Genomic DNA, 27,939 nt, shown 5'->3' with positions numbered 1-27,939 from the left:
ACAGACCGCTACATTAGGCCATGTTCACACAACGTATGTTTTGCATAAATCACGGCCGTTGTTGCAATTTGCAACAACTGCTGTGATTTATGCGAAACATACTTTTATTTGAATGAATGGAATCCTGGCCGGAGTGTATACACATAGGGGGACATGTATCAAGCAGTGTACCTTGTGCTCCTTAGTATTTTTTGGCGTAAGTGTGATGTGCACAGCCCTTCGTCAGATTTACTAAACAGTGTAGCTCGGTGTATGTGTGAATATGACAGCTTACTCCAGTTTTTTGCCTTCTTGACATTCGTGGGCGTGGTTATCCGTAAGAATATTCTCAGCCGGGATTTATCATGTGAGAATTTTGAAATTTTCGCATTTTCGTTCGCATCTGTACTCCAGTCCCAGGGTAGCGGAACTTTTTTAACCAGGGTCAATTCATGAATACCTGCAGTAAAATGCACAGCGCCAGGGAAGCTATAGCAGGTGATTTATGAACCAACATGTGAATGTTCATAAATACCTTACTAGGCTGCAAACATATAAGCCAGTGCACAGTGCTAAAAATATTTGCAAAAAAAGGTGCAAATGATAAATGTCCCCCATAGTATATGCTCCGACCGGGATTCCAATTGGCTGCACGAAAAACTGGCTTGTCAGTTTTGTGCGGCTGCTATTTATTGAATAGCGTCCGCACAGACGTGTCAGTTCACACAATGGAGAGTGCGGCTCCGGCCACACTCTCCATTGTGTGCAATGTGAAGTGGGATGCGGGCTCACATGGATGCGTCTGCATCCAAATTCAACAGAAATGAAGATCATCTGGGATGATCTTCACTAAAACCGACCGTTCTGTCACATGGCCGGATCACAGAACGGCCGGTGTTTCACGCTGTGTGAACCCGGTCTTAAAGTGTAATTCTTATTAAAGGGGAACCTGCTGATATCCCCCTGCAGCTGCGTACCTCATGTTTGTAGCACCGGCCTTTTTTTTTTTTTTTTCTCTAGGTCTCACTATTTTGGAAAAGTTTGATCCAGAGCAAATATACAAATCAGCTAGTTAAGAGCACAGGGGGCGTTCCTCAGTCCCACAGAGCACCCCCTCTGCCCATTGACGCTTCTCTATGCAGATTCATGTATGCATAATCAGGGTGGTCTTTGACATGCATGTGCAGGAAGAGCAGCCCATCTTGGTACAGGTGCTATTCCTGCATGTGCACATCAAAGACCACCCTGATTATGCACACATCAATATACATACAGAAGGCATCACTAAAAAAAGGGGTCTAGTGGGCCGAGGGGGTGCTCTGTGGGGCCAAGAAGTGCCCCCCATTGCTTCTAACTAGTTTTGCACATCTGCTCTGAATCAAACTTCTCCAATACGATGGAACCTAGAGAAAAAACAAGGCGATAAACATCAGGTATGCAGCTGCAGGGACATATCAGCAGGTTTGTGTTATGGATGCATGTGATGGAACTTTGGCGCAGTCCTCGTTTCGTAAGGTACGACCGAGACTGCGCTTTTGGCCATAATTTTCAAACTATTCTGTTTTATTTGCCTTTGGTTGTGCCCAGTCTGAACACTGTCTTATGCCTTCTGTTCTGCTAATTGTTGAGCTTAGGGTACACTGTCCATGTCTCTCCTGCATTTCTCTGTGACCTCACATATTTTAGATCTGACAACCATTACTTCCTTGTGATCTCCTATGAACAACCAAATCCCCTGTCTCCCCTGTATAATAAAAAAAATTCTATAATACAGTACATTCACTAAATGCTAACCATGATAAGTAGCGTTACATTTTAATGGACATGCTAAATGATTGTTATACAAATAGATAGATTGTAGAGCACTTACCATTTCATCCAAAACCATTGTTTTTTGAAGAATGAACCAACAGGAGAGAAGAATTTGACAATTCTGCCTCCATAACGGTCTATAAACAAATCCCAGCAGACAAAGAAGATGACCAGAAGAGTTAGAACAAAAAGAGCCAGTGCCCTTTTGAAGTTCAAAACGCAGGCTGCAATCACCATCGCTAAGAAACCTTGAAGGAAAATAGGTTGTCTTTTATTAAATGAAGGACATTTAAGTTCAAGTTTAAACATGTGAATATCATATTAACATAGCTTGTACCAGCTAGAAAAATACATCAAGCCAGTTCAGTCTAATATCCCGCAATGCTTATCTAAAGGACAGCAAACAAAAAGAAAATCAAATATGGTAATTAGAATAAAAGTCTGGACAAGCAACCTAATTCCAGTAAGGCTGGGTTCACACTGATTTTTTGCAGTACGTTCAATATATCCATTTTTAATTGGCTACTTTTAACGGACAGAAAAACGTAGCTACTACTACTATTTGTAGCATCTATTTTGATTCGTTCTTTTTATCTATATATATATATATATATATATATATATATATATATATATATATAATGGAAGTAAATGAAAAACGGATCCAAACCGATGACTCGCAATTGCATCCGTTTTTGTATCCGTGTTTTTGCACCCGTTTTTTTCCATAAAATGTATATGTTAAACAGATTGCAAAAACGCAATGTGAACCCAGCCTAATCTAGTAATTATGACTTGAAATATAAGTACACTGAGGGTGCCCTCACACACACTTTTTGTCTGACATTTTTCAGGCCAAAAAAAAAGCCAGAAAACCCGCATTTTTTCATAGGTTTGCCTTTTTTTCTGCCATTTTTCTAGTGTTTTTAACTTTATGTCTGAATGATCTTTTTTGTGGTTTAGGCATTTTTGTGTGCTGAACTTTTTTTTTTTTTGTGTGCCAATATATGACACGAATGCTGGACCACAAAAGGTGACAAAAACACCAGAAAAAAACTCATATGCACAGCAATGGAGTTTTTGAGGTATCCAGAACAATCCCATTGAAGTCTATAGGAGAAAAAATGCCATAGTTTGCAAAAAAAAAAAAAAAAAAAGCCATACCCTCAGCATGATGTGTGAAAAAGCTGCCACAGAGCCTCAAAACCGCCAACAAAGCGCTATGTGTGTATGGCAAATTATAAACTTCCATCTGGCTAGTGGCGTTTTTTTTTTATTGGTGTTTTTACAGGATTTGTAAGGCAGTGTGAAACCAGCCTGAAGACTCCAGGCACCTTTTGCACTCTTTTATTGAGCACATTGTGACATCTTTCGCTGACAAACAGTAGTATAGTCTGCTCGTACAATAAGGAATCTCCTTTTACTGTATATTAAGACTCTATTACTCTGGTCGATTATCGGCCATTAGCGTTCCTACAAACAGCCAGCAATAAGTGGATTGCTGATTGATCTTTTGACCGTCGGTAAAATCTATCTATCTTGTGTAAACAGGAGAAGTGTGGCCAATAACAATGAACGTTAATAGTCACATGAACAATACAGGGATTGTTTGTGTGGCCTGGCAGCACAATCCATCATGCCGAGTAAAGATGCTGCAGGCAAGCAATGAATTTGCTGATCGGTACTCATTTGCAACCTTGCACGGACCCATATTAGGCTAAAAAGACTCTTAGGGTAGAAACCTTCTTTCCACTAGACGGCGACTGCTGTTGCTACACCACTGGTTCATACACTGCAAACAGAATGTATCCTATTCTAACAACTGCTGTACACAAAAATTACTAACCGTGTGATTAAAACTACTTCTACGCTGACTCCTTTACTAACACCATCTGCAGTGTCATGATGAAAGCTTTATCTTGCACTTCCCTACCCCCCATGCCGATCCCGAAGGGGTTGTAATGATACAATGATGGTTATTGCTGCTCTGCAATCGCGCTATAGACAGTCCACATTGATGTCAGACTCCTGTGATAACGAAAAGCCAAGCAATCTTCTGGTACTAATGATGAACATGTTACAGGTTGCACAGGTTGGCACTTGGCCTTGAGTGCGTGTATACAACACATTGGTGGTCAGTGTGGTTTCCAGTGCTGTTATAGATAAAAAATTTTGGGGTACCATGGCTCTGATAATCACTATAGTAATCACTTAACGTGTTTCTGGGTCAGATAGACCCTTCTTCAGTAGTCAGTCAAGTCAGCAAAGGAACACTCTACACAGCCTCAGACACAGGAGCTGTAAGGGGGGATATCCACCACACTATTAGTAACTTTCATGTTCGTAGTTATTAGTTCGTTAGTTATAGTTGTTGCAACAATAGGATACATTGGGCCTTACTGAGATTGTCAGGTTTTCAACACTTCTACACATCAACTGCCAGACTTATTATTGTGGCTGCTTGCTCTTAGTAATTTTGTTGGGTTTTTCACACAAGAAAACTAAAACCTGACCATCCTGCCACACTAGAAGTGGCTGATAATAGAAAACTTGTAAAAAAAATTTTGACGGTTTGTTTGATAAATCTGTCGGTTATGGTGGAGTTTTAAAGGGACACACCCACAACACTCCCACTGTTTTAAAGCACTAAATGACTGGCTTGTCAGTTTGTAGACATCTTTTTGGCTGAAGATGTTGGTAATTATGATTAAACAAGAAACTGACAGGGAAAACTAGTAAAAACCGTCAATTTGATGACTGAAACATGTTAGTAAATGAGACCCATTCTGTTATCAGTGCATTAAAGGGGTAGTGCGGCGCTAAACAATTATTCACAAAATAACACACATTACAACTTTTTAATGTATGTTATGTATGTGAATAGCCCCCTTCCCTGTGTTTCCCCCCACCCACGCCAGACCCGGAAGTGTGATGCACTATACTCACCTCATTCGTGTCGACCCCCGTCCGCCATCTTGGGACAATGATGTCCTCTTCAGGCGGCCGGCCGAACCGCTCCATCCATTCCTCGTGCTGGCCCCCTCTGCCACGTCATAACTGTGCTCAGCCGCGATTGGCTTAGCACAGTTATGCTTAGCCAATCGTGGCTGAGCAGCTGATGACGCTGCAGAGGTGGCCGGCACAGATCGAGCGGTTCGGCCGCCCATCTGAAGATGACATCATTGTCCCAAGATGGCAGACGGGGGTCGACACGAATCAGGTGAGTATAGTGCATTACACTTCTGGGTCTAGCGTGGGTGGGGGAAAACACGGGGAAGGGGGCTGTTCACATACATAACACACATTACAAAGTTGTATAACTTTGTAATTTGTGTTATTTTGTGAATAATTATTTAGCGCCACACTCCTTACAATACTATACTCCTTACAATACTATAATAAGCTTATACATCAAGAACTGTAATCGAGCCTACTGTTTCCATCCAAGGCTATCTGCTGTATTATGCCAAGATTACAGAACATGTATACATGAACATATTCTAAAAACAATTATATTTCTAAAAAAAAAAAAAACTCAAAAAACAAAACATACACGCCACTGTATAATGCTATGTCTTGTTTTGTGGTACAATGAGAAATTTCTCCGAAGCTTGGTGTTAGCTGGTTCAGAATTAATGTTTTTGGGTGCCTTCACACGTACAATATCACTGTGTATTTATCGCTGCGAGTTTCTCGCACATAAATCCACAGTGATACTGATTGCTATCAAGCCAATGTATGTGTATTCTCACTGCGTGTTTGGTGCAATTGTTACATGCGAGTTTTGATTTTCATATGATTTTCACAGGCGAGTTCAACACCACCAAAATGCAGCTACTTTCATGCGAGTTTTGTGCGAGAAATAAGCAGCCATACTGTACTTGTGAAGGCACCCTTAGGCTATGTTCCCCCACAGTATTTTTGCACAGTATTTTTTGCTTAGTATTTTACAACCAAAACCAGGAGTGGATTGAAAACACAGAAAGGCTCTGTTCACACACTGTTGAAATTTCGTGGATGGCCGCCATATAATGGCAAATAACTGCCTTTCAAAACATTGCCATTGTTTTAAAATAACGGTAAGTATTTGGCATTAAATGGTGGCCATCCACCAAATTTCAACTAAGTAAAAATACTGTGTGAGAACACAGCCATAACCAGTTTTAATAATATATTGTTTTACTGCTATCTTGTGGTATTTGCACTAAGGGCAATTTATTATTATTTATGCGCAATTTTATCCATGTGCCACTTTTTAATTAATGAATACTTACTAACAAAGAGAACACCTTGAGAGACATCTTCCATTGTTTGATATTCCACATTTTTCCATCTTATCGGTACAAGAGACTAGTTGTGCACTCAGTGCTCAAATTAATGTCAAATTAATGTTCATGGCATAAATTTGGGGCCCTTATTTTGTAAACAGCGGCCGTTATTTTTAGTCGTTCCCACTATGATTTACTTTCTGTCCGTCATTTAACTTTTTTTCAACTAAATTCAATGTAACCTTTAATAGCCACACCCAAAAGGCTGTTAAAAGCGGCAAGCATAAAACCTGAACATAAGTAATGAACCAAAGGCCGTCTTTGCAATGATGGCCGTGAAAGTCGTTTTAAGGCTAAAAAATTGGCAGTTGAAAAACATTGTGTGAACATAGCCTTAATGTCACTAATAATTATGTCCCACTTGGATCTCTGGGGGGGACGGTGGTTGGGTAGCATCTTTTAGAAAATTTAAATATTTTACCCACAATAAAGGTTAAAATTGAGAGGCCTATAGTTTCTGGGCTCATTATTTGACTTGCCTTTGAATACTGGTACCACATTTGGTATGTGCAAGTTCTTTGGAACAGAATCTGTCATTATAGAATCCGAAACACTAGAAGTAATGTTTGTTTGTTACTCTACTTAAAGGGATTGTCTGGGAAAAGTTATTGTTTGATATGCTGCCTAGGGAGACACTGTTGCCTCCCCCGATTGCCCACTGGTTTTAGGTTTACACAGCTTTGGTCTCTATTGCAGCAGGCTTCCTGATTCAGGGGCATGATGTTACATACCCAATCAGCCAAGTAGTGGCTGAAGTAGGACACTGATCATTATAATCAGCTATCTTTAACAGCTGTATAGGACAATAAATGAAGGGACGCATGCGTAAGTCACGGCTCCATTCAAACAAAGGAGTTGAGGCTTCACTCTCGACATTACAGGGGGTTCCAGCAGTCAGATGCCCCTGTGATCTGACACCTTATCATATAGACAGGGGATAAGTTATTTATACAAAAATGACAATAACCAACCAAAACAGCACAAAAATAAGTACTGCTACAGCCCCTTAGATGGAAGAACAAAGCTAACATGTCAGTTAAATTGTAAAGTGCACTGTGCAAAAGAAACACACAATTATGTAACAGGTTTTTTTTTTTTAACTTTTATACCACAAATAATGTTTTTCTGTTTGATCATATATTGTTATAATAAAATGACAGGTATCATTACAAAGTACAATTGGTTCTACAAAAAACAAGCCCTCATATGGCTTTGTAGTTAAAGGATGGGTTCACACTACGTATATTTCAGTCAGTATTGTAACCAAAACCAGGAATGGATTAAAAACACAGAAAGGCTCTGTCCACACAATGTTGAAATTGAGTGGATGGCCGCCATATAACAGTAAATAACTGCCATTATTTCAATATAACGGCCGTTGTTCTAAAATAACAGCAAATATTTGCCATTAAATGGCGGCCATCCACTCAATTTCAACATTGTGTGAACAGATCCTTTCTGTGTTTTTAATCCACTCCTGGTTTTGGTTGCACTACTGACTGAAATATACGTAGTGTGAACCCAGCCAAAAAATGAAAGTGTTATTGTTGAAAATGACTAGAGATGAGCGAACAGGCCGAGGTTCGGGTTCGTATGAACCATAACTCTCGTCTTCTGATTCCCGCTGTCTGCAGCCTCCATGGAAAGGGTGGATACAGCCAGAGGACAGCCTGGAAAACTGGGATACAGCCATAGCCATAGGCTGTATCCCAGTTTTCTAGGCGGTCCTCAGGCTGTATTCACCCTCTCCACGGAGTAGGCAGACAGTGGGAATCAGAAGCCAAGAGTTCAGGTTCATACGAACCCAAACCTCGGCAGGTTCGCTCATCTCTAAAAATGACCTGTAGTCATCCCACAAAAATAAGCTTTTAATATCATTAACGGGGTACTCCATTGATTTTTTTTTTTCTTTCAAATCAAATTATTTCAGAAAGTTATGGTGATTTGTAATTTATTTCTAGCAGAGAGTGGAGTGTCAGACTGGAAATAATACACCACTTCCTGCAGGGCATACAGCAGCTTATAAGTACTGGAAGACTTGAGATTTTTAAATTGACAAATCAATTTAACTTTCTGAGATTAGTTAATTTATATGGGAAAAAAAAAGGTTTTCGCTCGAGTACTTCTTTAAATAGCTCAGGGTGTTTAATGGAGGAAGTGGCCTCTTCTGGGTAAACTGACTTCCTGTGAGCTCTAGGATGACATTCAGGGCTATCTTACCAGCTACTGCTGCTCTAGGCACTAAACCTGCAGACCTCCCATCTTCACTCACCAATTAGCATCATGATTTTCTAGTTTCTGAACATCATATTGATATCTGATCAGTCTTAGGCCGCGTTCCCACATTTACTGTACGTCACCACATGCAGCAGATGCCTGACCCTCATGTGGTAACCAATAGGCATATGGCCAATAATCCTGGTAACAGCACATGACCACTGGGGAAGAAATGGGAGCCTGGTATCAGCCACAAGCATTTCTGTACATGTAGAAACATTGTCTGAATCACGTTTTTCATGTTTTTTAACGGCTTAAAACATAAACAAATTTGCACATTGAAGAAATGATTAGAGCCGTCTGCATATTGTCTGAGGGAATTCTCACCACAGGATTGGTAGATTGGTAGGTAATAGCTCCAGGCATTACATTTACCACATACCAGACCTGAACAATACCACCATACTGTGACTGGATAACACTGCCATACCAGACCTGACCAATACCACCATACTGTGACTGGATAACACCGCTATACCAGACCTGACCAATACCACCATACTGTGACTGGATAACACTGCCATACCAAACCTGACCAATACCGCCATACTGTGACTGGATAACACTGCTATACCAGACCTGAACAATACCACCATACTGTGACTGGATAACACCGGCTCACCAGACCTGAACAATACCACCATACTGTGACTGGATAACATTGCCATACCAGACCAGAACAACACCGCCATATTGTGACTGGATAACACCACCACATCAGACCTGAACAATACTGCCATACTTTGACTGGATAACACCGGCACACCAGACCTGACCAATACCGCCATACTGTGACTGGATAACACTGCCATACCAGACCTGAACAATACCGCCATACTGTGACTGGATAACACCACCATACCAGACCTGAACAATACTGCCATACTGTGACTGGATAACACTGCCATACCAGACCTGAACAATACCACCATACTGTGACTGGATAACACCGCCAAACCAGACCACCATACCCCCCCCCCCCCCCCTTGAAAAGACACAGACAGATTTACTGGTAAGTCTAAATGGAAGGTGGGAGACTAAAAAAAATAAATGAAAAAAAAATTACAAAAAAGTTGTTTCCTTCCTCCTGCTCCCTGTTGTGGCCCCCCTGCAAGGTGCTGCCCTAGGCACTGGACCACAGGTGCCTAGCGGTAAATACGGCCCTGATGACATTATCCCCTATCAGATTGCTTCTGGCTGCATCCATCTTCTTCAGCCAGCCACAGTCAAATACTGAGCGTTATAGGTTTTTCTTAGCCGAACTCACTGAAGTTTCACTCATCTCTATTCAGTAGTCTTGTCTGGTTATTTATAATAAAGAAAGACTGTTACTTCATTATGTTTTGCAGCTGCTGCTTATCACGCTCAATCTAAAAATTGCATGCATATTATTGTTTTTAATTGCGTTTTCTATGCAGTTCTGAAATGCAAATGTGTAAACAAAGCTTAAAGTGTCACTGTCGTGAATTTTTTTTTTGCAGAAATCAATAGTACAGGCGATTTTAAGAAACTTTGTAATTGGGTTTATTATCCGAAAAATGCATTTTTATCATGAAAAAGCAGTTTGAAGCTCTCCCCCCTGTCTTCATTGTTCTCCTATGGAGAGAGCTAAAGAAAAGACCAAAACAGGACAACAAAGAGTTAATCTACAAATCCCTCACGTGATATCTCTTCTGACCATCACCAGTGACCTGTCTGAGCTCGGATTACAGCTGTCACCCAGCTCCGTGCCTGTAATCCTCTGTTATCTGCTTTCTGCTGCCGGCTAACTCCCTCCTTCCTCCTCCCCCCTCCCCTCTCCCTAGAGCAGACTGGGGACGTCTCCTGCAACAAGTCACAATTTTCAGATTTTTCAGAGTGGATGAAAAAGAGGAAGGAAGGGGGGACCTGGGAAAAGGCTTTTTACATGCAGATAATGGCAGATTTGGCTAATAAACCCAATTACAAAGTTTCTTAAAATCGCCTGGACTATTGATTTCTGCAAAAAAAAAAAATACGACAGTGACTCTTTAAGAAGTGTTTAGCACTGAGGTCATTCATTCTTACCTGCCAACAAAATGCCATAGATCACATGTTTAATAATGACTTTATGTTTATTGTAGAAAGAACATATGGCATCATATTTCTCTTCAAAGCAGCTGTAGAAGAAAAGATATATTGACATTAGAAGTGAAACATTATGTAAATCAATCCATCATGAGCAAAATGTGAGGGATAATATTTTCTAAAAGCATCAAAGCGACACACTTTGTATAAATTTAAAATAGTATATAGCAAACCTAGAACCAATGTAATAGCTGCTCCTCTACATTTAAAGGGAATCTGTCAGCTACAATTCACATTCTAACTCACTGACACTGGAAGCATAGACAGATACTGTATATGAAAGGTACCATGTATCTCCTAACAGCTATCTAACAGGATGTACAAAATAAGTTTATTCTATAGTACAAAGAGGCCATTTTATACCCCCATGAAATCTGTAGCATTGAATCACTAATTCTTCAACATTTTACTCTTTAAGTGAGAAGCTACTTATGTAAATCTTAAAAATCTAAACACATAGAGGGAGATTTATCAAACATGGTGTAAAGTGAAACTGGCTCAGTTGCCCCTAGCAACCTATCAGATTCCACCTTTCATTTTCCAGAGTCTGTGAGGAATGAAAGGTGGAATCTGATTGGTTGCTAGGGGCAACTGAGCCAGTTTCACTTTACACCTTGTTGGATAAATCTCCCCCATAGGGGACATTTATCATTCTGTTTGCACAATTTTTTTTGGCTGATAAGGTTTTTGTGTACTTTATAAATATCTGTGCAAGACTTATTAAGGGTTTTGCACTATTTTACATCAGTTTCCACTGCCTGCACCTTTTTTCAATGTTTCCAGGGGTGTTTTATTAATTAGATTTCATTAGATTTATCGTTTTTTTTTGGCGCAAAATCCTACCCTAGTGTAGCTTTGTAGCCAAGCTGTTTTAGGCTGGGTTCACACTCTCCGTTAACCCATCCGTTTTTTGCAAAGTGGATGGAAAAAAGGAAGCGTTTGTGTGCCTCCGTTTTGATCAGTTTTTCCATTAACTTCCATAATAAAAAAGGGATAAAAAAAACGATTAAAAATGCATACATTTTTTAGCGTACACAAAAAACATGGTTGATTGTGTTTTTGTGTATGCTAAAAAAAATTGCATTTTGATCAGTTCTTTGATCCATTTTTTGTTTACAAAAAAGGATGAAAAAAATGGACTGCAAAAAGCACTGTACTGTATTTCCCAACAAGAGGAAGCAGTACAGCAGCCAAATATGATAAAAAAAAAAAAAGATCTGCACACTTATCAACAAATTAGAGATAAAGTGAGATAACCAGTGAATTGCTAACATTATAACCATGGTGATAAAATCTGGCCTAGGATATTTTACACCCCCTGGTGTAGAATTGATCCCATGGGGTATAATATGGCCTGGGCCATGGGTGAGAAAACCAGTGACGTAATAACATTATGGCCCAGAGGGATATAGCATGGCCTAGGCTGTTTTACACTCCCAGGTAGAGAGTTTTTTCCTCTGGGCAATACTGTGGCCTGGTTCGACATTAGATGGATATATTCTGGCCTAGATGGGCATACTCTGGCCTAGGCTATGTTACACCCCGGGGTATAGTTTGGTCTAGTCTATTTTACACACCGGCTATAGTCTGGCTTAGGCCATTTTATACCCCGGGGTATACTCTGGCCTGGAGGGGTATAGTTTGGTGTAGGATATTTTATACCCCAGGGTATACTTTGGCCTAGGCTATTTTATACCCCGGGGTATACTCTGGCCTAGGCCAAACTATACCCGGGTATAATCTGGACGAGGGTTAATCTGGCCTGCTACACCGGGACGCCATTCCAGTCACTTATTGGCTGGGCAGACAGTCCATCAGTTGGGACAGGCACGTCACGACTCGGGGGAAAATTACTTCCGGTGAGAGTCCCGTGGCCAGTCTTGCTGCTCACCTTGGGCACAGGGAGAGGTAAGTTCCTACGTGTATTCAATTTCCCCTCTGCAGGCAGACGGCTTTTAAAAATCGCCGGACTTCTCCATTTAAAAAGTTTGCTATGGGGCCCAGCCATTTCTGGTTACTCCCCTAGATGTCTACATCCACTTTTAGAATTCACAGAAAGGGGTGCACAAATTATATAAAACCTAACGTTTATTTAATATGTTAAAAATATACCCCACATAAATAGACCAATACACAACATACAACAAAAATTAATGATTATACAGACACTGTTCTCAGAAATATGCAACCAGAGCCATAGCCTAATTTCTCAATGTGCTTTTTCAGCTACGGTCATAGGTTACTATTCACACCAGGGTAGAAGGATACACTCGGGATAGGGACCATCTAACCCTATTACGCCCTAACCGAGTGATATGTATATACTACCCCTTCTCGCACAGGGGGGAGCGGGGCACTCGCCCTAAAAAGGGCGACCCCTACCCTGGTCTACCCCTTGGTGAATCAACACCCTGTTATGCCCTCAAAGCAGTAACGCTGGTCCCTTACCCTCCGACGCGTTTCCTCCAGATAGCCGGATTTCTCAAGGAGGCAAGGTGTAATACTGGGAGTAATTGTAACTGGGGCTTAACTGTTAAGATAAAAAAAGCAAGACAAAGTGTAAATCTACTTCATTCATAATAGACAAACAATGTAGCACCATGTCAAACGAACGGGGTACACTCACCGGCTGCTGCAGTGGCAAGCAAAGAGCCGTAGTACACTCCGTGCAAGTGTGCACGCTGAGTGTGTGTCCTGGAGCAGTGGCTGCAGGCATTTGCAGTCCTGGTCCCGGGGGAGATATACATCATGGCCGCGCGCTTCCGCCCTTGCGCGACGTCACTTCCGGTCACATGACAAGCCGCGATGGTCAGCTGAGCGCAGCGGCGTTGCCCTGGTTACGCTGTACACAAAGTGACAGCGTACCTGGGTCCATGTGTACTACTCAAATGAGAAGGATTACTATGGTAGTCTCAATACTGTCTCAGTGCTTTGTCGCTAACAAACACAGATATGGGGAATTAAAGAACAGGGTGTTGGAGTTGTAAGTACCAATCAACATCGTATACACATGCAGTATGTTATTTACATTATTAGCATTATTAACAGGAAGCAGAAAGCAGGGAGATGAGCCAAATATGCTTAATCAAGGTACTATATCTCGTGTCATGATTTTCAAGGTTTTTTATGGTTTTTTAGGGGAGGGAGGGAGAAGAGAGGAAAGAGTAAAGATGAAGCAGATTTTTTGGTACCACAGCACCCCATCACGGCCACGTTCTATGCCCTCCCCAAACTGCACAAAGGCACAACTCCTTTAAAAGGGAGACCAATAGTGTCTGGAGTGGATAGCCTTACCCAAAATATAGGCATCTATGTAGACCAGATTCTACAACCTTTTGTCACCTCCCTCCCCTCTTATGTGAGGGATACAACAGATCTTCTGTGTAAACTAGACGGGATCACTTTGGACAATGGGTCCATGTTGGCCTCAATTGATGTAGAGGCACTATACACCTCAATAGATCATGACCTAGGCATCAAAGGAGTAGACTATTTTCTGAGGAGCAGGGGTTGCCAGTACGGACCACACAACAAATTTATTTCTGAATTGTTGAGATTCATTCTGACAAAGAATGTCTTTTTGTTTGGTCACCATCTCTTCCACCAGCTCAGGGGAGTTGCCATGGGGTGTCCTTGTGCGCCCACTGTGGCAAATCTCTTTCTGGGCTGGTGGGAGGAAAAGATGGTTTTTAATGAAGAAAATGTCCAGTTCACGGAGCACATTGGCCTATGGGCCCATTTCATCGATGATGTTTTCATCATATGGAACGGGACAGAGGCAAGCTTTGTGCAATTTGTGCAGTCATTGAATGCCAATCATGTAGGCCTTAAATTCACCTATGATATCCAGAAGGAAGAATTGCCATTTCTGGATGTACTAATAAGGCGTGATGCAATAGGTAACATCAATACCACTGTGCATCGGAAGCCTACAGCGACCAACTCCCTATTGTCATGGGAAAGTAGCCATCCAAGATCCCTACTGACAGGTATACCTAAAGGCCAATTTTTGCGCATGCGGCGCAACTGCTCCACAGAACAAGAATTTAAAGTGCAATCTGATGACCTTAGGAGACGTTTTCATGCACGTGGGTACCCGGATAGGGTGCTGAGACCTGCATTTAGGGAAGCTAAAAGTAGAGATAGAGCAGGATTGCTGACACCGCGACCTAAACCGACTGGTGATAATATAACCCGTATCATTGGTACATATGACTCAGGAGCCACGCAGGTGAGACAGGTATTGCAGAAACACTGGGACATACTGAGGCTTGACCCGGACCTCAGGGATAAGGTGGGGACAACTCCCCAGGTAACGTACAGGAGGGGACGGAGCTTGGGGGACCGTTTGGTCAAGAGTCATTTTACACCACCGAGTTCAGGAGAGACATGGTTAACCCGTCAAAAACCAGGATGCTATCGTTGTAGTGGATGCATCGCATGCCAACACGTTGAACGCACACGAGTATTTAAAAGTAACATCACAGGACAGATGTATGAAATTAGAAATTTCATTAACTGTAGATCTCGTGGTGTGATTTACAAAGCTACATGTGAATGCGGCATGGAATACATCGGCAAAACGACACGGGAATTTCGCAGAAGGATAGGTGAACACCTAAGGGATGTGATTAACAAAAGAGACAAACCCATAGCCCGTCATATTAACACATGTCATATGGGCAGGGTGACAGGTTTGTCATTTGTGGGCTTGGAGGCTGTACAGTCCCCAGTGAGAGGGGGTAACTGGGACAAACTGGTCCTGAAAAAGGAATGTGAATGGATCTTCAGGATGAAGACCACAGCGCCCATGGGGCTTAATGAACAGCTGAATTTTACATGCTATTTATGACAACACGCTATACCCCTCCCCCTCCCCCCCCCCCCTTCCATCCTTTCCTCTCTTCTCCCTCCCTCCCCTAAAAAACCATAAAAAACCTTGAAAATCATGACACGAGATATAGTACCTTGATTAAGCATATTTGGCTCATCTCCCTGCTTTCTGCTTCCTGTTAATAATGCTAATAATGTAAATAACATACTGCATGTGTATACGATGTTGATTGGTACTTACAACTCCAACACCCTGTTCTTTAATTCCCCATATCTGTGTTTGTTAGCGACAAAGCACTGAGACAGTATTGAGACTACCATAGTAATCCTTCTCATTTGAGTAGTACACATGGACCCAGGTACGCTGTCACTTTGTGTACAGCGTAACCAGGGCAACGCCGCTGCGCTCAGCTGACCATCGCGGCTTGTCACGTGACCGGAAGTGACGTCGCGCAAGGGCGGAAGCGCGCGGCCATGATGTATATCTCCCCCGGGACCAGGACTGCAAATGCCTGCAGCCACTGCTCCAGGACACACACTCAGCGTGCACACTTGCACGGAGTGTACTACGGCTCTTTGCTTGCCACTGCAGCAGCCGGTGAGTGTACCCCGTTCGTTTGACATGGTGCTACATTGTTTGTCTATTATGAATGAAGTAGATTTACACTTTGTCTTGCTTTTTTTATCTTAACAGTTAAGCCCCAGTTACAATTACTCCCAGTATTACACCTTGCCTCCTTGAGAAATCCGGCTATCTGGAGGAAACGCGTCGGAGGGTAAGGGACCAGCGTTACTGCTTTGAGGGCATAACAGGGTGTTGATTCACCAAGGGGTAGACCAGGGTAGGGGTCGCCCTTTTTAGGGCGAGTGCCCCGCTCCCCCCTGTGCGAGAAGGGGTAGTATATACATATCACTCGGTTAGGGCGTAATAGGGTTAGATGGTCCCTATCCCGAGTGTATCCTTCTACCCTGGTGTGAATAGTAACCTATGACCGTAGCTGAAAAAGCACATTGAGAAATTAGGCTATGGCTCTGGTTGCATATTTCTGAGAACAGTGTCTGTATAATCATTAATTTTTGTTGTATGTTGTGTATTGGTCTATTTATGTGGGGTATATTTTTAACATATTAAATAAACGTTAGGTTTTATATAATTTGTGCACCCCTTTCTGTGAATTCTATGATATTATGGGGTGCAATTGAACACGCTCCCTGAAAGGAGACGTGTACTGTGGTTACATCCACTTTTAGTTGCATTTTAAACTTTGTTGTTATAAGCCACATTGGGACATATACTGTAAATACAGTGAATTTTATGAAAACAATGACCTCTCATATATACTATTAGGTTCTGCATGGGAATTTACTGTACTAATCACAACTGAGAGCCACTAAGAAAGATCACCTGTGCCTGCGGAGAACTTAAAAAAGCCAAGTAAAACACTGTTGATCTTTTATTTCAGGATCATCACTATAGCTCACCTGTATTTACTGGAGTTCTGACAACCCCTGTAATTGTATATTCTCACCATTGGAGTTATGAAGCAATGTTTTAAATGGAAACTTTAACTTTATCACTGTTTGGATTAGCAGTATGTGTGTTTACTCTGGCTTCGTTGCTTGCTGTTATCTGTATCTGTTCTATGCATAAAACTCCTTTTCATCTACACCATCTGCAGTTGTTACAAATGTTACCATTGTCATGGTTCTGAAAACTGTACAAATAATCCAAAAAAGGGCATTACAGGATTAATTTTCCCCCACAAAACACAGGGAAATAACTGCTAATTTAAAGGGGAACTCCAGGTAGAGGTTAAAAAAGAATGAAACTTCTGCAGAAGTATAACACATTACTTACCTATCTATCCCAGTTTTGAAACTACCAAAAATCCATTTGTTTGGGGGGGGGGGGGGGGGGGGGGGGGGTTTGCTCTGTTTTGTTTTTCTGTTCTTCCTGGTTTGGCATTTCCCAGAATGCAATGCTTTCCCTCAGCTGACCATCACAGTCCCCCACCCATTACAATCAGTAAAATTAGTGCAACACCTGCTTCTGGTCGGTCAGAGATGGTGAATCACTCAGGGGATTGGGGGATCCAGCCAAGCCTCCTGTGAGATCATGCCCTGCCCCTTGTCTGCATCATCAGCAAACACACACAATGTGAGACAGAGGCATGGAATATTTGTCTCCTGGGGGGGGATAGCAGCAGGAGCAGGAGACAATGTGAATTGACACAAGGGGCCATTTTTTTCACTTCCTGGATTTCTATCAGCTACCAGAGTGACAGAGCTGTACAGATACAGTAATACATTGTATAGACACATCTATATAACTTTTAATGTACTTTTAATAGAAAACAAGTTTTTCTTATCCGGAGTTCCCCTTTAAGCTACAATTTGGTGACACCACCTTAAGGCCACTTTCACAAGGAAGTATTTGGCAGAGTATCTCCAGGGGTGGGTTCACATTATTCAAATGCTCTACATTCGAGGTCTTCTTTGGCTTACCAACAGAAAGTGCTGTGCAATACAATGGACCATAGTCTAATGACTACAACTAATTTATTTATTTCATGTATAATGTTATTTTATGGACTTACTAATGTAGTCTACTGCACTTTTGAGTATATGTTCAGAAATGGACCAAAAGTAGTTACTAGTAAACCACACTTCATCTACTGAGAACATGTATGACAGCCTCCTGCCTCTCCACCGATGGATGGCGACGGTGGAGAGATTAATTGGGAACGGGGAGGGATAAAATGCTGTCAGAGTTGCCTGGCTGTGGTTTCTCTATAGAGCATTGTTCCTCAACTCTAGTCCTCAAGACGCACCAACAGGTGATGTTTGGAGGATATCACCTGCAAAGAACAGCTGTGGTAATACCCAATTCTCTGACTATACTGTAATCATATCACTTGTAAAATACTAAGGAAATCCTCAAAACATTAAGTCTTGAAGGCTGGAGTTAGAAACATTGTCATAGAGAAAGCATTAAAAGGAATCTGTTAGCTATAATTCACATTTTAAACTGCTGACACTATTAGATGCTGTTAGGACAAGAAGACACATGGTACCTTTCATATATTAGTCTGTTCTTCCATAATGCAGAAAAATGCTTTTATTTTATAGTACAAGGAGTCAAAGTATCTGAAGCCAAAAGCAGGAGTGGAACTAACAGGAAAAAATATAAAGGATGAGCACAGTTTCTGTGTGTGACCATAGCATTATGATGCACTTCACCCAACCATTCTGTAGAACCATGCTCCTCATCTTGTTAGCTACTAGCTGGGTGAACTGTGTCTTAACTATGTTTAAAGGATCCCTCTACAACAAATACATTCCTGTGTGACAACATCACATATATATAGGTATACATCACTGAGTGCAGTTTTTCCGGAACTGTGTTACAGTATATAAAGAGCAAAATGTGTGCAAAACAGAAGGGCTAAGATACCTTTTATGTTTTGAGGCTCCTTTAGTAGATAAAATCTCATCATCAAGCTAAAATAAAAAAACAAACAAAAAAAAAACAAGAAATGAATAACAACCGCAGGAATATTAACAAATGTTGTATGGCTAATGTAATATTATATATAATACATAGTCAAATTCAGACTATTTGTCTGTATTTATAGGGGTTTACCCATCTCAAAATAGTGGTAGCATAATTCTAGAATATGTCATCAGTTTATGTTGGTGCTATTCATCCTTTTCGACCCATACCGATCCTGAGAACCAAGGGGAGACAGTGCTGATTCAGCAGAGATTACTCATTACAGCCTTTCCCTGCACAATGGTGATCGGCTACTCAGCACAACTACATTCAAGTCACTGGGGCGAGTTGTAGTTCCCTGCAAAGCTGGATGGCTGAGTGTCCCATTATGTCGACATGTAGGATTCCCACGTGATACTACAAGCTTCCAAAGACTCTCCTGCATGATGATTGGCGGAAAAAAAGCCGCCAAACATGCAGGAAGAGGAAGATGCCATTGTCTCGAGTATCGCGAGATGCTTGCGCGAATAACGAGCACCATCGAGTACCCTAATACTCCAATGAGTACCAAGAGAGCATGTTCGCTCATCTCTAATCAGTATAGACCTAGTTTTCTTTGTGACACAACCCCTTGCCTTACCTCGGTAATGATTACTGAGTCTCCATTAATATGTTTTCTGTTCTGAAGATCATTTCTGCTTGGTTTATCATTAGGAGGAGATTCATCATTCTGTAAGAAAAAAAACATTTACAAAAATTATTAAAAAGCTCTTCTTTTTAGGACACCAATGCACAAGCCCTATTTAGCTATGATCTTGAAGGCAGTAATAGTATAAATTGTACATAATGGATTTAAAAAGCCAAGCTGCTAGACCATTATTCTAAAAGGGGTATTGGCATCTAAAAATCGGGAAATAGGGGATGAGTAGCAGAGCACAATACTAAGTACAATGGCGCCCGTGGTAAATGGTACTAATTTTTACCACTTTCTCAACATTACTGAAGTAATTTGCAGAGTATGGCCATATTTTTGCCTCAAAATGACGGCCATCAAAAATGCAGTTAAAAAAAAATGTTGTGTGGACATAGCCTAAATGTGGTGCCTTTAGTGTGAACATTGAGCCAGAAATCCTGTAAATCTTCCCTACTATTCTAATCTCCAACAATGGAGCAATGGAGAAGCTGCAGAAGGTGGGGCAATGGGGCAATTAGCAAACGGAGGAAAAGTCAAAGTTTCCTGGAACATTTTGCGAAAGATGCTGGAGTGCAAGCCTTACTGAAAAGGTTGATTTATGAGAATAATGTGGAAATATACCCATCCAATATTGAAAGAGTTGCTGAAAAACAGGAACTTCCAACAGACCTGTGGTCAGATATAGTTGCTTCATTTCACAGCGATAAACTCCTGAAAGTTAACTATTGCTTATTTGAGCGACGTGTCAGGCAGTACCCTTGTGTGAAAGAAGAAGTAGTGGTGCACATTGGTCTTACACCTGAGAGGAAATCCTGACTGAACATTCCTTAGGTCCTGGAAATACAAATTTTTCTGAAATGCATAAAATGTGTTTCACGTTTAGATTTTTTTTTCCAGAACTGAAATAAAGTCTGAAAGTTTTTTTTAGGTATTTTGCACATTTGTGCGTCCAAGGCACAGAAGCTTTGGGAAACGCCAAATGAGATGTAACTCTACCACAGGTCCCACTCATTACAGTGGCGTGAACAAAGTCAGCTAGCGAATATGTTCGAGTCGTTTCTGAGCCTATCTGAGTGTTCTCCCAGACTAAAGGCCCTATTACACCAATCATTAGCTGTTACGAATGATAATTGCCTGGTGTAATAAGTAGTGTTCCAAGTCAACGATCAGGCGCCGGCATGATGTCGGCTGATTGGTGTCTTTCAACATGTTGCAAAAAATGTACAATGATAGCGGCGGTCTTCTGGCCATCGCTCCATGTAATAGGAGCGGTGGCAGCAGACCGTCACTCTTTCCTATGGGCTCTAAAGATCGTCCAGGCAGCACCCCACAAGCTTTCCGCACCCCCCGATCCTCCCCGCTCACTGTCGGGGCTTATAATAGCACGGACAGCGAGCAGGGAGCAAGGAGCAAGCAAGCACTGATCTGACCGGTCGGCACTCTCTTGCTCGTAAATATTGGCCCATGTATTAGGGCCTTAATAATTACAGTGTGTCTCTACCTTAGGCTTATTACCCTTTATCTACCCATTGTCAGCCAATGCATGGAAGAACCAACTTAAACACAAGCTAATACTCTAATGATATCTAAATATATAGTTACTGATTCATCTTTTTATGCAATCATTGTTTCTGTGCTACTTTTCTGCACGGTCCCTGCAGACCTGTATACACATTTAAGGAAGGCTACAATTGTCATACAATGCAAATTTCAGCAGATGTGGTAGGTAAATCTATAGTAACTGAACGTAAACCTGCCTGGGATGAAGATATATCTATCCTAAGATTATAATAAAAAGGGAAATGCTAAAAGGGCAGACTAGATGGACCCAGTGTTTTGTTTTCTGTTTCTGTTTTCTGTTTCTGACCTCTGTTCATCTGACTACAATTTCAGGGAATGGAGGGTTATTTAAATAGAGGTTAAATGTTAAATAACCAGTAACAGTGTTAACGCTGCTGCTGGTCACTAACATTTACTAGGTCAGCACCAGAGAATGTTTGGTGGCCCCACAGAGAATGAATTGAAATGCATGTGCACCATTTGTTCTAGTAACAATTTAATTCCAGTTCTCAGAATTGGTGGCATACCCCTTTAGCCCTAATGCAATGAACTGATTTGTACATTTGTCAGGTAATTTTCTGTAACTTTGAATTATTGCTTCGGCTTACAGAAAAGCACTTAAAATAGGACACCAGCCATGTACATTGTTTTATATACTGCTGCCCTAGCATGAAATGTAATAAACATCCTATTCCCACCTCACCACTTTAACGCCACAACTTACGAGGTGGACTCATTTCGGCAGTGACAGCCATCTTGGACAATCACCGGGCATGGCACAATCCTGCTTCAGTCGGTGATTGGCTGAGCGGGCTGTTACTGTTGAGATGATTCTGTTTTAGAAGTGGTGGTGGGAGCGTTCAGTGGGGGACCCAAAGACACTACAGGAAGACACCGGGGGAGGACACAAAAAATTTCCTATTTCTTAAATCAAATTATGTTAAACATATTTTTTATATATAATTTGCTTTTGATTTTTAGCTGCCCCCCTAACAATGTACTAAGAATGAAATAAAACTTTAAATTAGACAGTGTAAACTGAATATGTTTCAGCTTCTTGCTCTGATCAGTAAAAACAAATCTAGGTACAATATACTGTTTAATCATTGTAGGTAAACCTCCTACCTTTCCATTTAATGCACAGTAATCTACATAATTGTTACTGATTTACTAGTTACTCAGGCTGCGTTCACACGTCTGTGATATATAGATGATGTACGGTCTGTATGCCAGCTGTATAACAGGGACTGAATTCTTTACCTCTTATGTGGACTCCCTGCATCCTAATTTAATATGGGCAAGTGAGCGTGGAAACAGTTTAAAGAGGACCTGTCACCCCCGGTGACGGGGTGACAGGCTCCTGACCCCCCGTTAGAGCCCCCTATACTCACGTGATCGCGCGCTCCTCAGATGAGTCCAGCACCCATAGAGAATGACAGGAGAGTCCAGTGCTCCGTCATTCTCTATGAGCGTTGGACTCATCTGAGGAGCGCGCGCGCCGGGCTGCAGCAGCTGAGATCTCTGTGACCCGACCATCTCCAGAAGCAGGACCCGGCGGGATTAGGTGAGTATAGGGTGCTCTAGCGGGGGTTCAGGAGCCTGTCACCCAGGCACGGGGGGTGACAGGTTCCCTTTAAGCACTAAGCTATTGAACTGACACAGCCATGCCAGCTCAGCAGCGTACTGCTCTAGTCCTTCCAGAGCTCGTTGCATCATAATAATGAGTCCTGTTAGAGGTGAAGAGTTCAGTCTATACAGCTGGCATACAGACCGTATATCATCCATATACCACAGCAGTGTGAATGCAGCCTTAGGCCACGTTCACACATTGCATGAGAGTGGTCTGTGTTTGACACGTCTGTGTGAAACACTGGCCGCTCTCTGTGATGTTCACCCGGCCTAATGGTTGTACTATCCATTGTGTGAGCAGACAATTTTAAGCGGCCACAGTTCAGTGAATTGCGACCGCACAAAATAAACGTCGTTTTTTTGTGCGGCGGCAGAGAACAACGGCCGCACTGTATACAGAATGTATACAGTGCGGCCAGTGTTCCATAGAAACAAATGCAACTGGGCGCTGTCAATAAACAATGGCCATTGTTGCAATCTGCAATAAAGGACGTTGCTTATTGATTTTTTCATTGTGTGAACATGGTCTAAGGCTGTAGGCTATGTCTCCACATATAGGGGGACATTTATTAAGTCCGGCGTTTTTTACGCCGGACTTATAAATGTCCCCACATCTCCAGTGCTACGGGGATTTATGTAGAGGCGGACTGCCTCTACATAAATCCCGTGCGCTCTGGTGCGCACCGCCGAAAACCTACGCCAGCTGAGGACTGGAGTAGGTTTTCGGCGTATCTTTTTGCGGAACGGATGGTGAATCGCGCGCCCTCCGTTCTGCCCCCTTCACACCCCCTCCCCGCCCCCCAGCGTACCCGGCGGAAAGTGCCGATTTGCAAATATTTTATTCACAAATCGGCTATTTGCGAATAAAATATTGCGCAAATCGGCAAATTCCGCCGAAAAACCCCAGAACGGCAGATGATACATGTCCCCCATAGAGTCAGAATAAATTCCAAATACAGTGAAAGACAAACTCTCATTTCTCCTCCCAATAGCCGCGCAATGTTGCTGGAATCTCATAGACACAAGCCTAATGGTCCGTTTACACAAAGCGATAATTCGCCCAATCGAGTTTAACAGTTTTTAAGCAATGATTTGGTTTTTATAACGATCAGCGTTAGAAAAAATCGACGATTTGAGAACATGTTGAAAGATCACATTGAATGATTTCTCGCTCGTCACTTGATCGTTCGCTGTGTTTACACAAGCCGAGTATCGCTCAAATGCAACCGTTATTGCGAAAATTTGAACGATAATCGTTCCGTATAAACATACCATAAGGCTGATCTTGTGCTGCGTATACACAGAACGATTATCGTGTGATTTTGCACGATAACAATCGAATTCGAACGATAATCGTATGTGTAAACGCAGCGAACGATCAAGCGACGAGCAAGAAATGGTTCACTTTGATCTTACAACATGTTCTCAAATCGTAGTTCGTAAAATATTCGCAGATCGTTCCGTGTAAACAGTCGTTCACTGATTTTACCTATGAGCGAGATAGGCTTAGGCAATTGCAGAACGATTGCAAAACGATTTTTCCGTACGATATATTGTTCCATCTAAACACTAATTGTTGTAAAGAAAACATTGTTCTTTTGATATCGTAAATCGTAAACACAGCATTACACAGGGGAGTTTTGTTGCAGTTTTTACTCAGAATGATCCACACCTGGTTGTGACTTAGCAAAACTGTCCAGTATAGCAGTCTTAGGCTATGTTCCCTCACAGTATTTTGCTCAGTATTTGCCAACAAAACCAGAAGTGGATTGAAAACACAGAAAGGCTATGTTTACACACTGTTAAAATTGATTGCATCTGGCCGATTATTGCTCCGTGTAATAAACACAACGATCAGCTGATGACAACGATCATCGCCTGATCATTGATATAGGTTTGGGCCTATAATTGTCGGGCGCCGACCTACGTGTAATAGCGATTTCCAAACTGTATACATTTCCTATCCATGCTGCAGGTCTCTTCTTGCGCTCTGCTTCTCACTGGGTCCCGCGCGCTCCAGCTTCAGAGCGGCCTGTCTGAGCTGACAGCCAATCATTGGCCGGGACCGACGTGGCCAGTGATTGGCTGAGCGGCCTGTCACCTGAGACAGGCCGCTCTGGAGCTGCAGCGTGCGGGACCTGGGGAGAAGCAGAGCGCAAAAGGAGCCCTGGACCATGGATAGGTAATGTATAGAGTTTAAGCAAGGGCTGCAAGGACATTGGTAACAATGTCCATGCAGCCCTTGTTAAATGATTATCGGGCCGTGTAATAGGATCCTTAGTCTGACTTATCTTTATGTTTAGGATAATGCACATGAAGCTTTCATACGTAATTACTGGTTGATCCATTGCCCTTTATCTTGTCAACACCCATATACATTTCCTTCTTCATGTGGGATTGTAGAAATCTAAGGTAAGACTAGGACAAATAAATAACATGACTGGACAAGAAGCCTAATTACTATGTGGTAACTTACCAAGCAGGAAACAAAAGTCACTTTGTTAAAGGTGAAGAGTAACTTGTAGCTCCCTGAGTTAATTGCCTCATAACGACTAGTTACTGTTTATCATTGCTGCCTATTGATTGACCTTTTAGCACAAGGACTAATAATCATGATCCCTGCAAATCTCAAACTAATGGTTCCCATACAGCTGCCAACTGGCCGTACATACATGGAGGCAGCCAATAACCTGCTGCTGACGACTGCTAGATCCCTGTCAGATGTGAGGGCATATTATGGACAGCAAAGGTCTCTTGTGTGCCAGTCTAGGAACAGTTTATTGGACTCGCTTTCCTGTTGCACATCCTAGAACGACCCAGACCTACAGTAAATGTCAGCAATTAAAGGGGTTATCCAGCAACATTTTTTTTCTTTCAAATCAACTGGTTTCAGAAAGTTATATAGATTTGGAATTTTAAAATCTTAAGTCTTCCCATACTTATTAGCTGCTGTATGTCCTGCAGGAATTTTTTTCTTTTCAGTGCTATCTGCTGCCATCTCTGTCCCTAACAGGAACTGTCCAGCGCAGAAGAGGTTTTCTATGGGAGTTTGTTATCGCTCTGGATAATTCCTGGTTTGGACAGAGGTGGCAACAGAGAGAACACCACTTCCTGCAGGACATACAGCAGCTGATAAGTATAGGAAGACTTTTTTATGGGAAGAGATTTTTAAATAGAAGTAAATTACAAATCTATACAACTTTCTGACACCAGTTGATTTGAAAGAAAAATATTTTTGCTGGGTAAGCCCTGTAAATCTATTAGCTCGGTTTGCTAAGCTAGAAATATCTGAGAGGCACTATGATGCACAGTATAAACTAGATTTGCATTTCCAGGGAAATACATAGTGCTTGAAAAGAGCGCCCCTTTACCAGTGACTTGCTTTTAAGAGAAACTTTAATCCTGGGTGCCGTCTCTTTAAGAGACTTGGGTCGCATCCCTTTAAGAGCAACTTGGCTCCCGTCCCTTTAAGAGTAAAATGGGTCCCTTTAGGAGCGACCGGGGTCGCTTTAAGAGCGACCTGGGTCCCTTCGCTCTTAAAGGGACCCATTTCGCTCTTAAAGGGACCCAGGTCGCTCTTAAAGGGAGCCAGGTCGCTCTTAAAGGGACCCAGGTCGCTCTTAAAGGGACCCAGGTCGCTCTTAAAGGGACCCAGGTCGCTCTTAAAGGGAGATATTTCGCTCTTAAAGGGACCCAGGTCGCTCTTAAAGGGACCAATTTCACGCTTAAAGGGATATATTTTGCTCTTAAAAGGACCCATTTCGCTCTTAAAGGGACCCTGGTCGCTCTTAACCTCTTAAGGACATAGGACGTACCGGTACGTCCTATGTCCTCACTTGCACTTCAAAGCGGGGCCGCGCGGCGGCCCCGCTTTGAAGTGCCGCGATCCCGGGTGCCGCGTGTAGCCCGGGACCGCCGCTATTAGCGGGCACGGTCTGATCGCCGTGCCCGCTAATTAGCTAATCGGAGGCAGCTGTCAAAGTTGACAGCTGCCTCCGATTACCGGAGGCAACGTTTCCCTGGGGTCTAGTGGGGGAGATCGCTCCTCCGGGACCTTGTCCCGGAGGAGCGATCTCCGTTACTGATGCCGGCCGGGGACGCGTCCAAGATGGCGCCGTCCTCGGCTCGGCACTCGTTCGTTTTCGGCTGCAGCAGCCGAAAGCAAACGAGTGCCGATCTCATGGATCTCTGCAGCATATCTATGCTGCAGAGATCTCAATGAGAGATCACAGTGTATATACTAGAAGTCCCCCAGGGGGGCTTCTAGTATATGTGTAAAAAAAAAAAAAAAAGTGTTGTTAATAGTAAAAAGCCCCCTCCCCTAATAAAAGTCTGAATCACCCCCCTTTTCCCAGGTTTTAAATAAAAGTAAACAAATAAATAAATAAATAAACATGTTTGCTATCGCCGCGTGCGTAATCGCCCGAACTATTAATTAATCACATTCCTGATCTCGTACGGTAAACGGCGTCAGCGCAAAAAAATCCCAAAGTGCAAAATTGCGCATTTTTGGTCGCATCAAATCCAGAAAAAAATTAATAAAAAGCGATCAAAAAGACGTATATGGGCAATCAAGGTACCGATAGAAAGATCAAATCATGGCGCAAAAAATGACACCTCGCACAGCCCCATAGACCAAAGGATAAAAGCGCTATAAGCCTGGGAATGGAGCGATTTTAAGGAACGTATATTGGTTAACAACGGTTTGAATTTTTTACAGGCCATCAGATACAATATAAGTTATACATGTTATATATCGTTTTAATCGTAACGACTTGAGGAACATGCATAACAAGTCAGTTTTACCCCAGGGTGAATGGCGTAAAAACACATTTCCCCCAAATAAAAGAAATGCGTTTTTTTTTTCAATTTCACCACACTTCGAATTTTTTTCTGGTTTCGCAGTGTACTTTATGTAAAAATTCAGCCTGTAATTGCAAAGTACAATTAGTGACGCAAAAAATAAGGGGTCATGTGGGTTTCTAGGTGGAAAAATGCAAGTGCTATGACCTTTTAAACACAAGGAGGAAAAACCGAAAACGTAAAAACGAAAATGGGCCATGTCCTTAAAGGGTTAAAGGGGCCCATTTCGCTCTTAAAGGGACCCAGGTCGCTCTTAAATTGACATATTTCACTCTTAAAGGGACATATTTTGCTCTTCAAGGGACCCAGGTCGCTCTTCAAGGGACCCAGGACGCTCTTCAAGGGACCCAGGACGCTCTTCAAGG

General features: G+C 42.2%; 1 protein-coding gene across 1 annotated transcript in view; it reads right to left on the bottom strand.

Moving 5' to 3' along the window:
* Positions 1–27,939, bottom strand: part of SLC28A3 (solute carrier family 28 member 3) — a 76,569-nt gene that overhangs the window by 36,065 nt on the left and 12,565 nt on the right. The window contains exons 2-5 of the mRNA XM_069961782.1: positions 19,469–19,558; positions 18,790–18,836; positions 10,443–10,534; positions 1,850–2,039 (exon numbers count right to left, since the gene is read on the bottom strand). Of these exons, the coding sequence (XP_069817883.1) occupies positions 1,850–2,039; positions 10,443–10,534; positions 18,790–18,836; positions 19,469–19,558 (419 nt within the window). The remainder of the gene's footprint in view (positions 1–1,849; positions 2,040–10,442; positions 10,535–18,789; positions 18,837–19,468; positions 19,559–27,939) is intronic.

This window comes from Dendropsophus ebraccatus, chromosome 3, assembly GCF_027789765.1.
Source record: "Dendropsophus ebraccatus isolate aDenEbr1 chromosome 3, aDenEbr1.pat, whole genome shotgun sequence".
In the NCBI taxonomy this organism is placed as follows: domain Eukaryota; kingdom Metazoa; phylum Chordata; class Amphibia; order Anura; family Hylidae; genus Dendropsophus; species Dendropsophus ebraccatus.
This window is presented reverse-complemented; position numbering and strand designations above follow the sequence as displayed.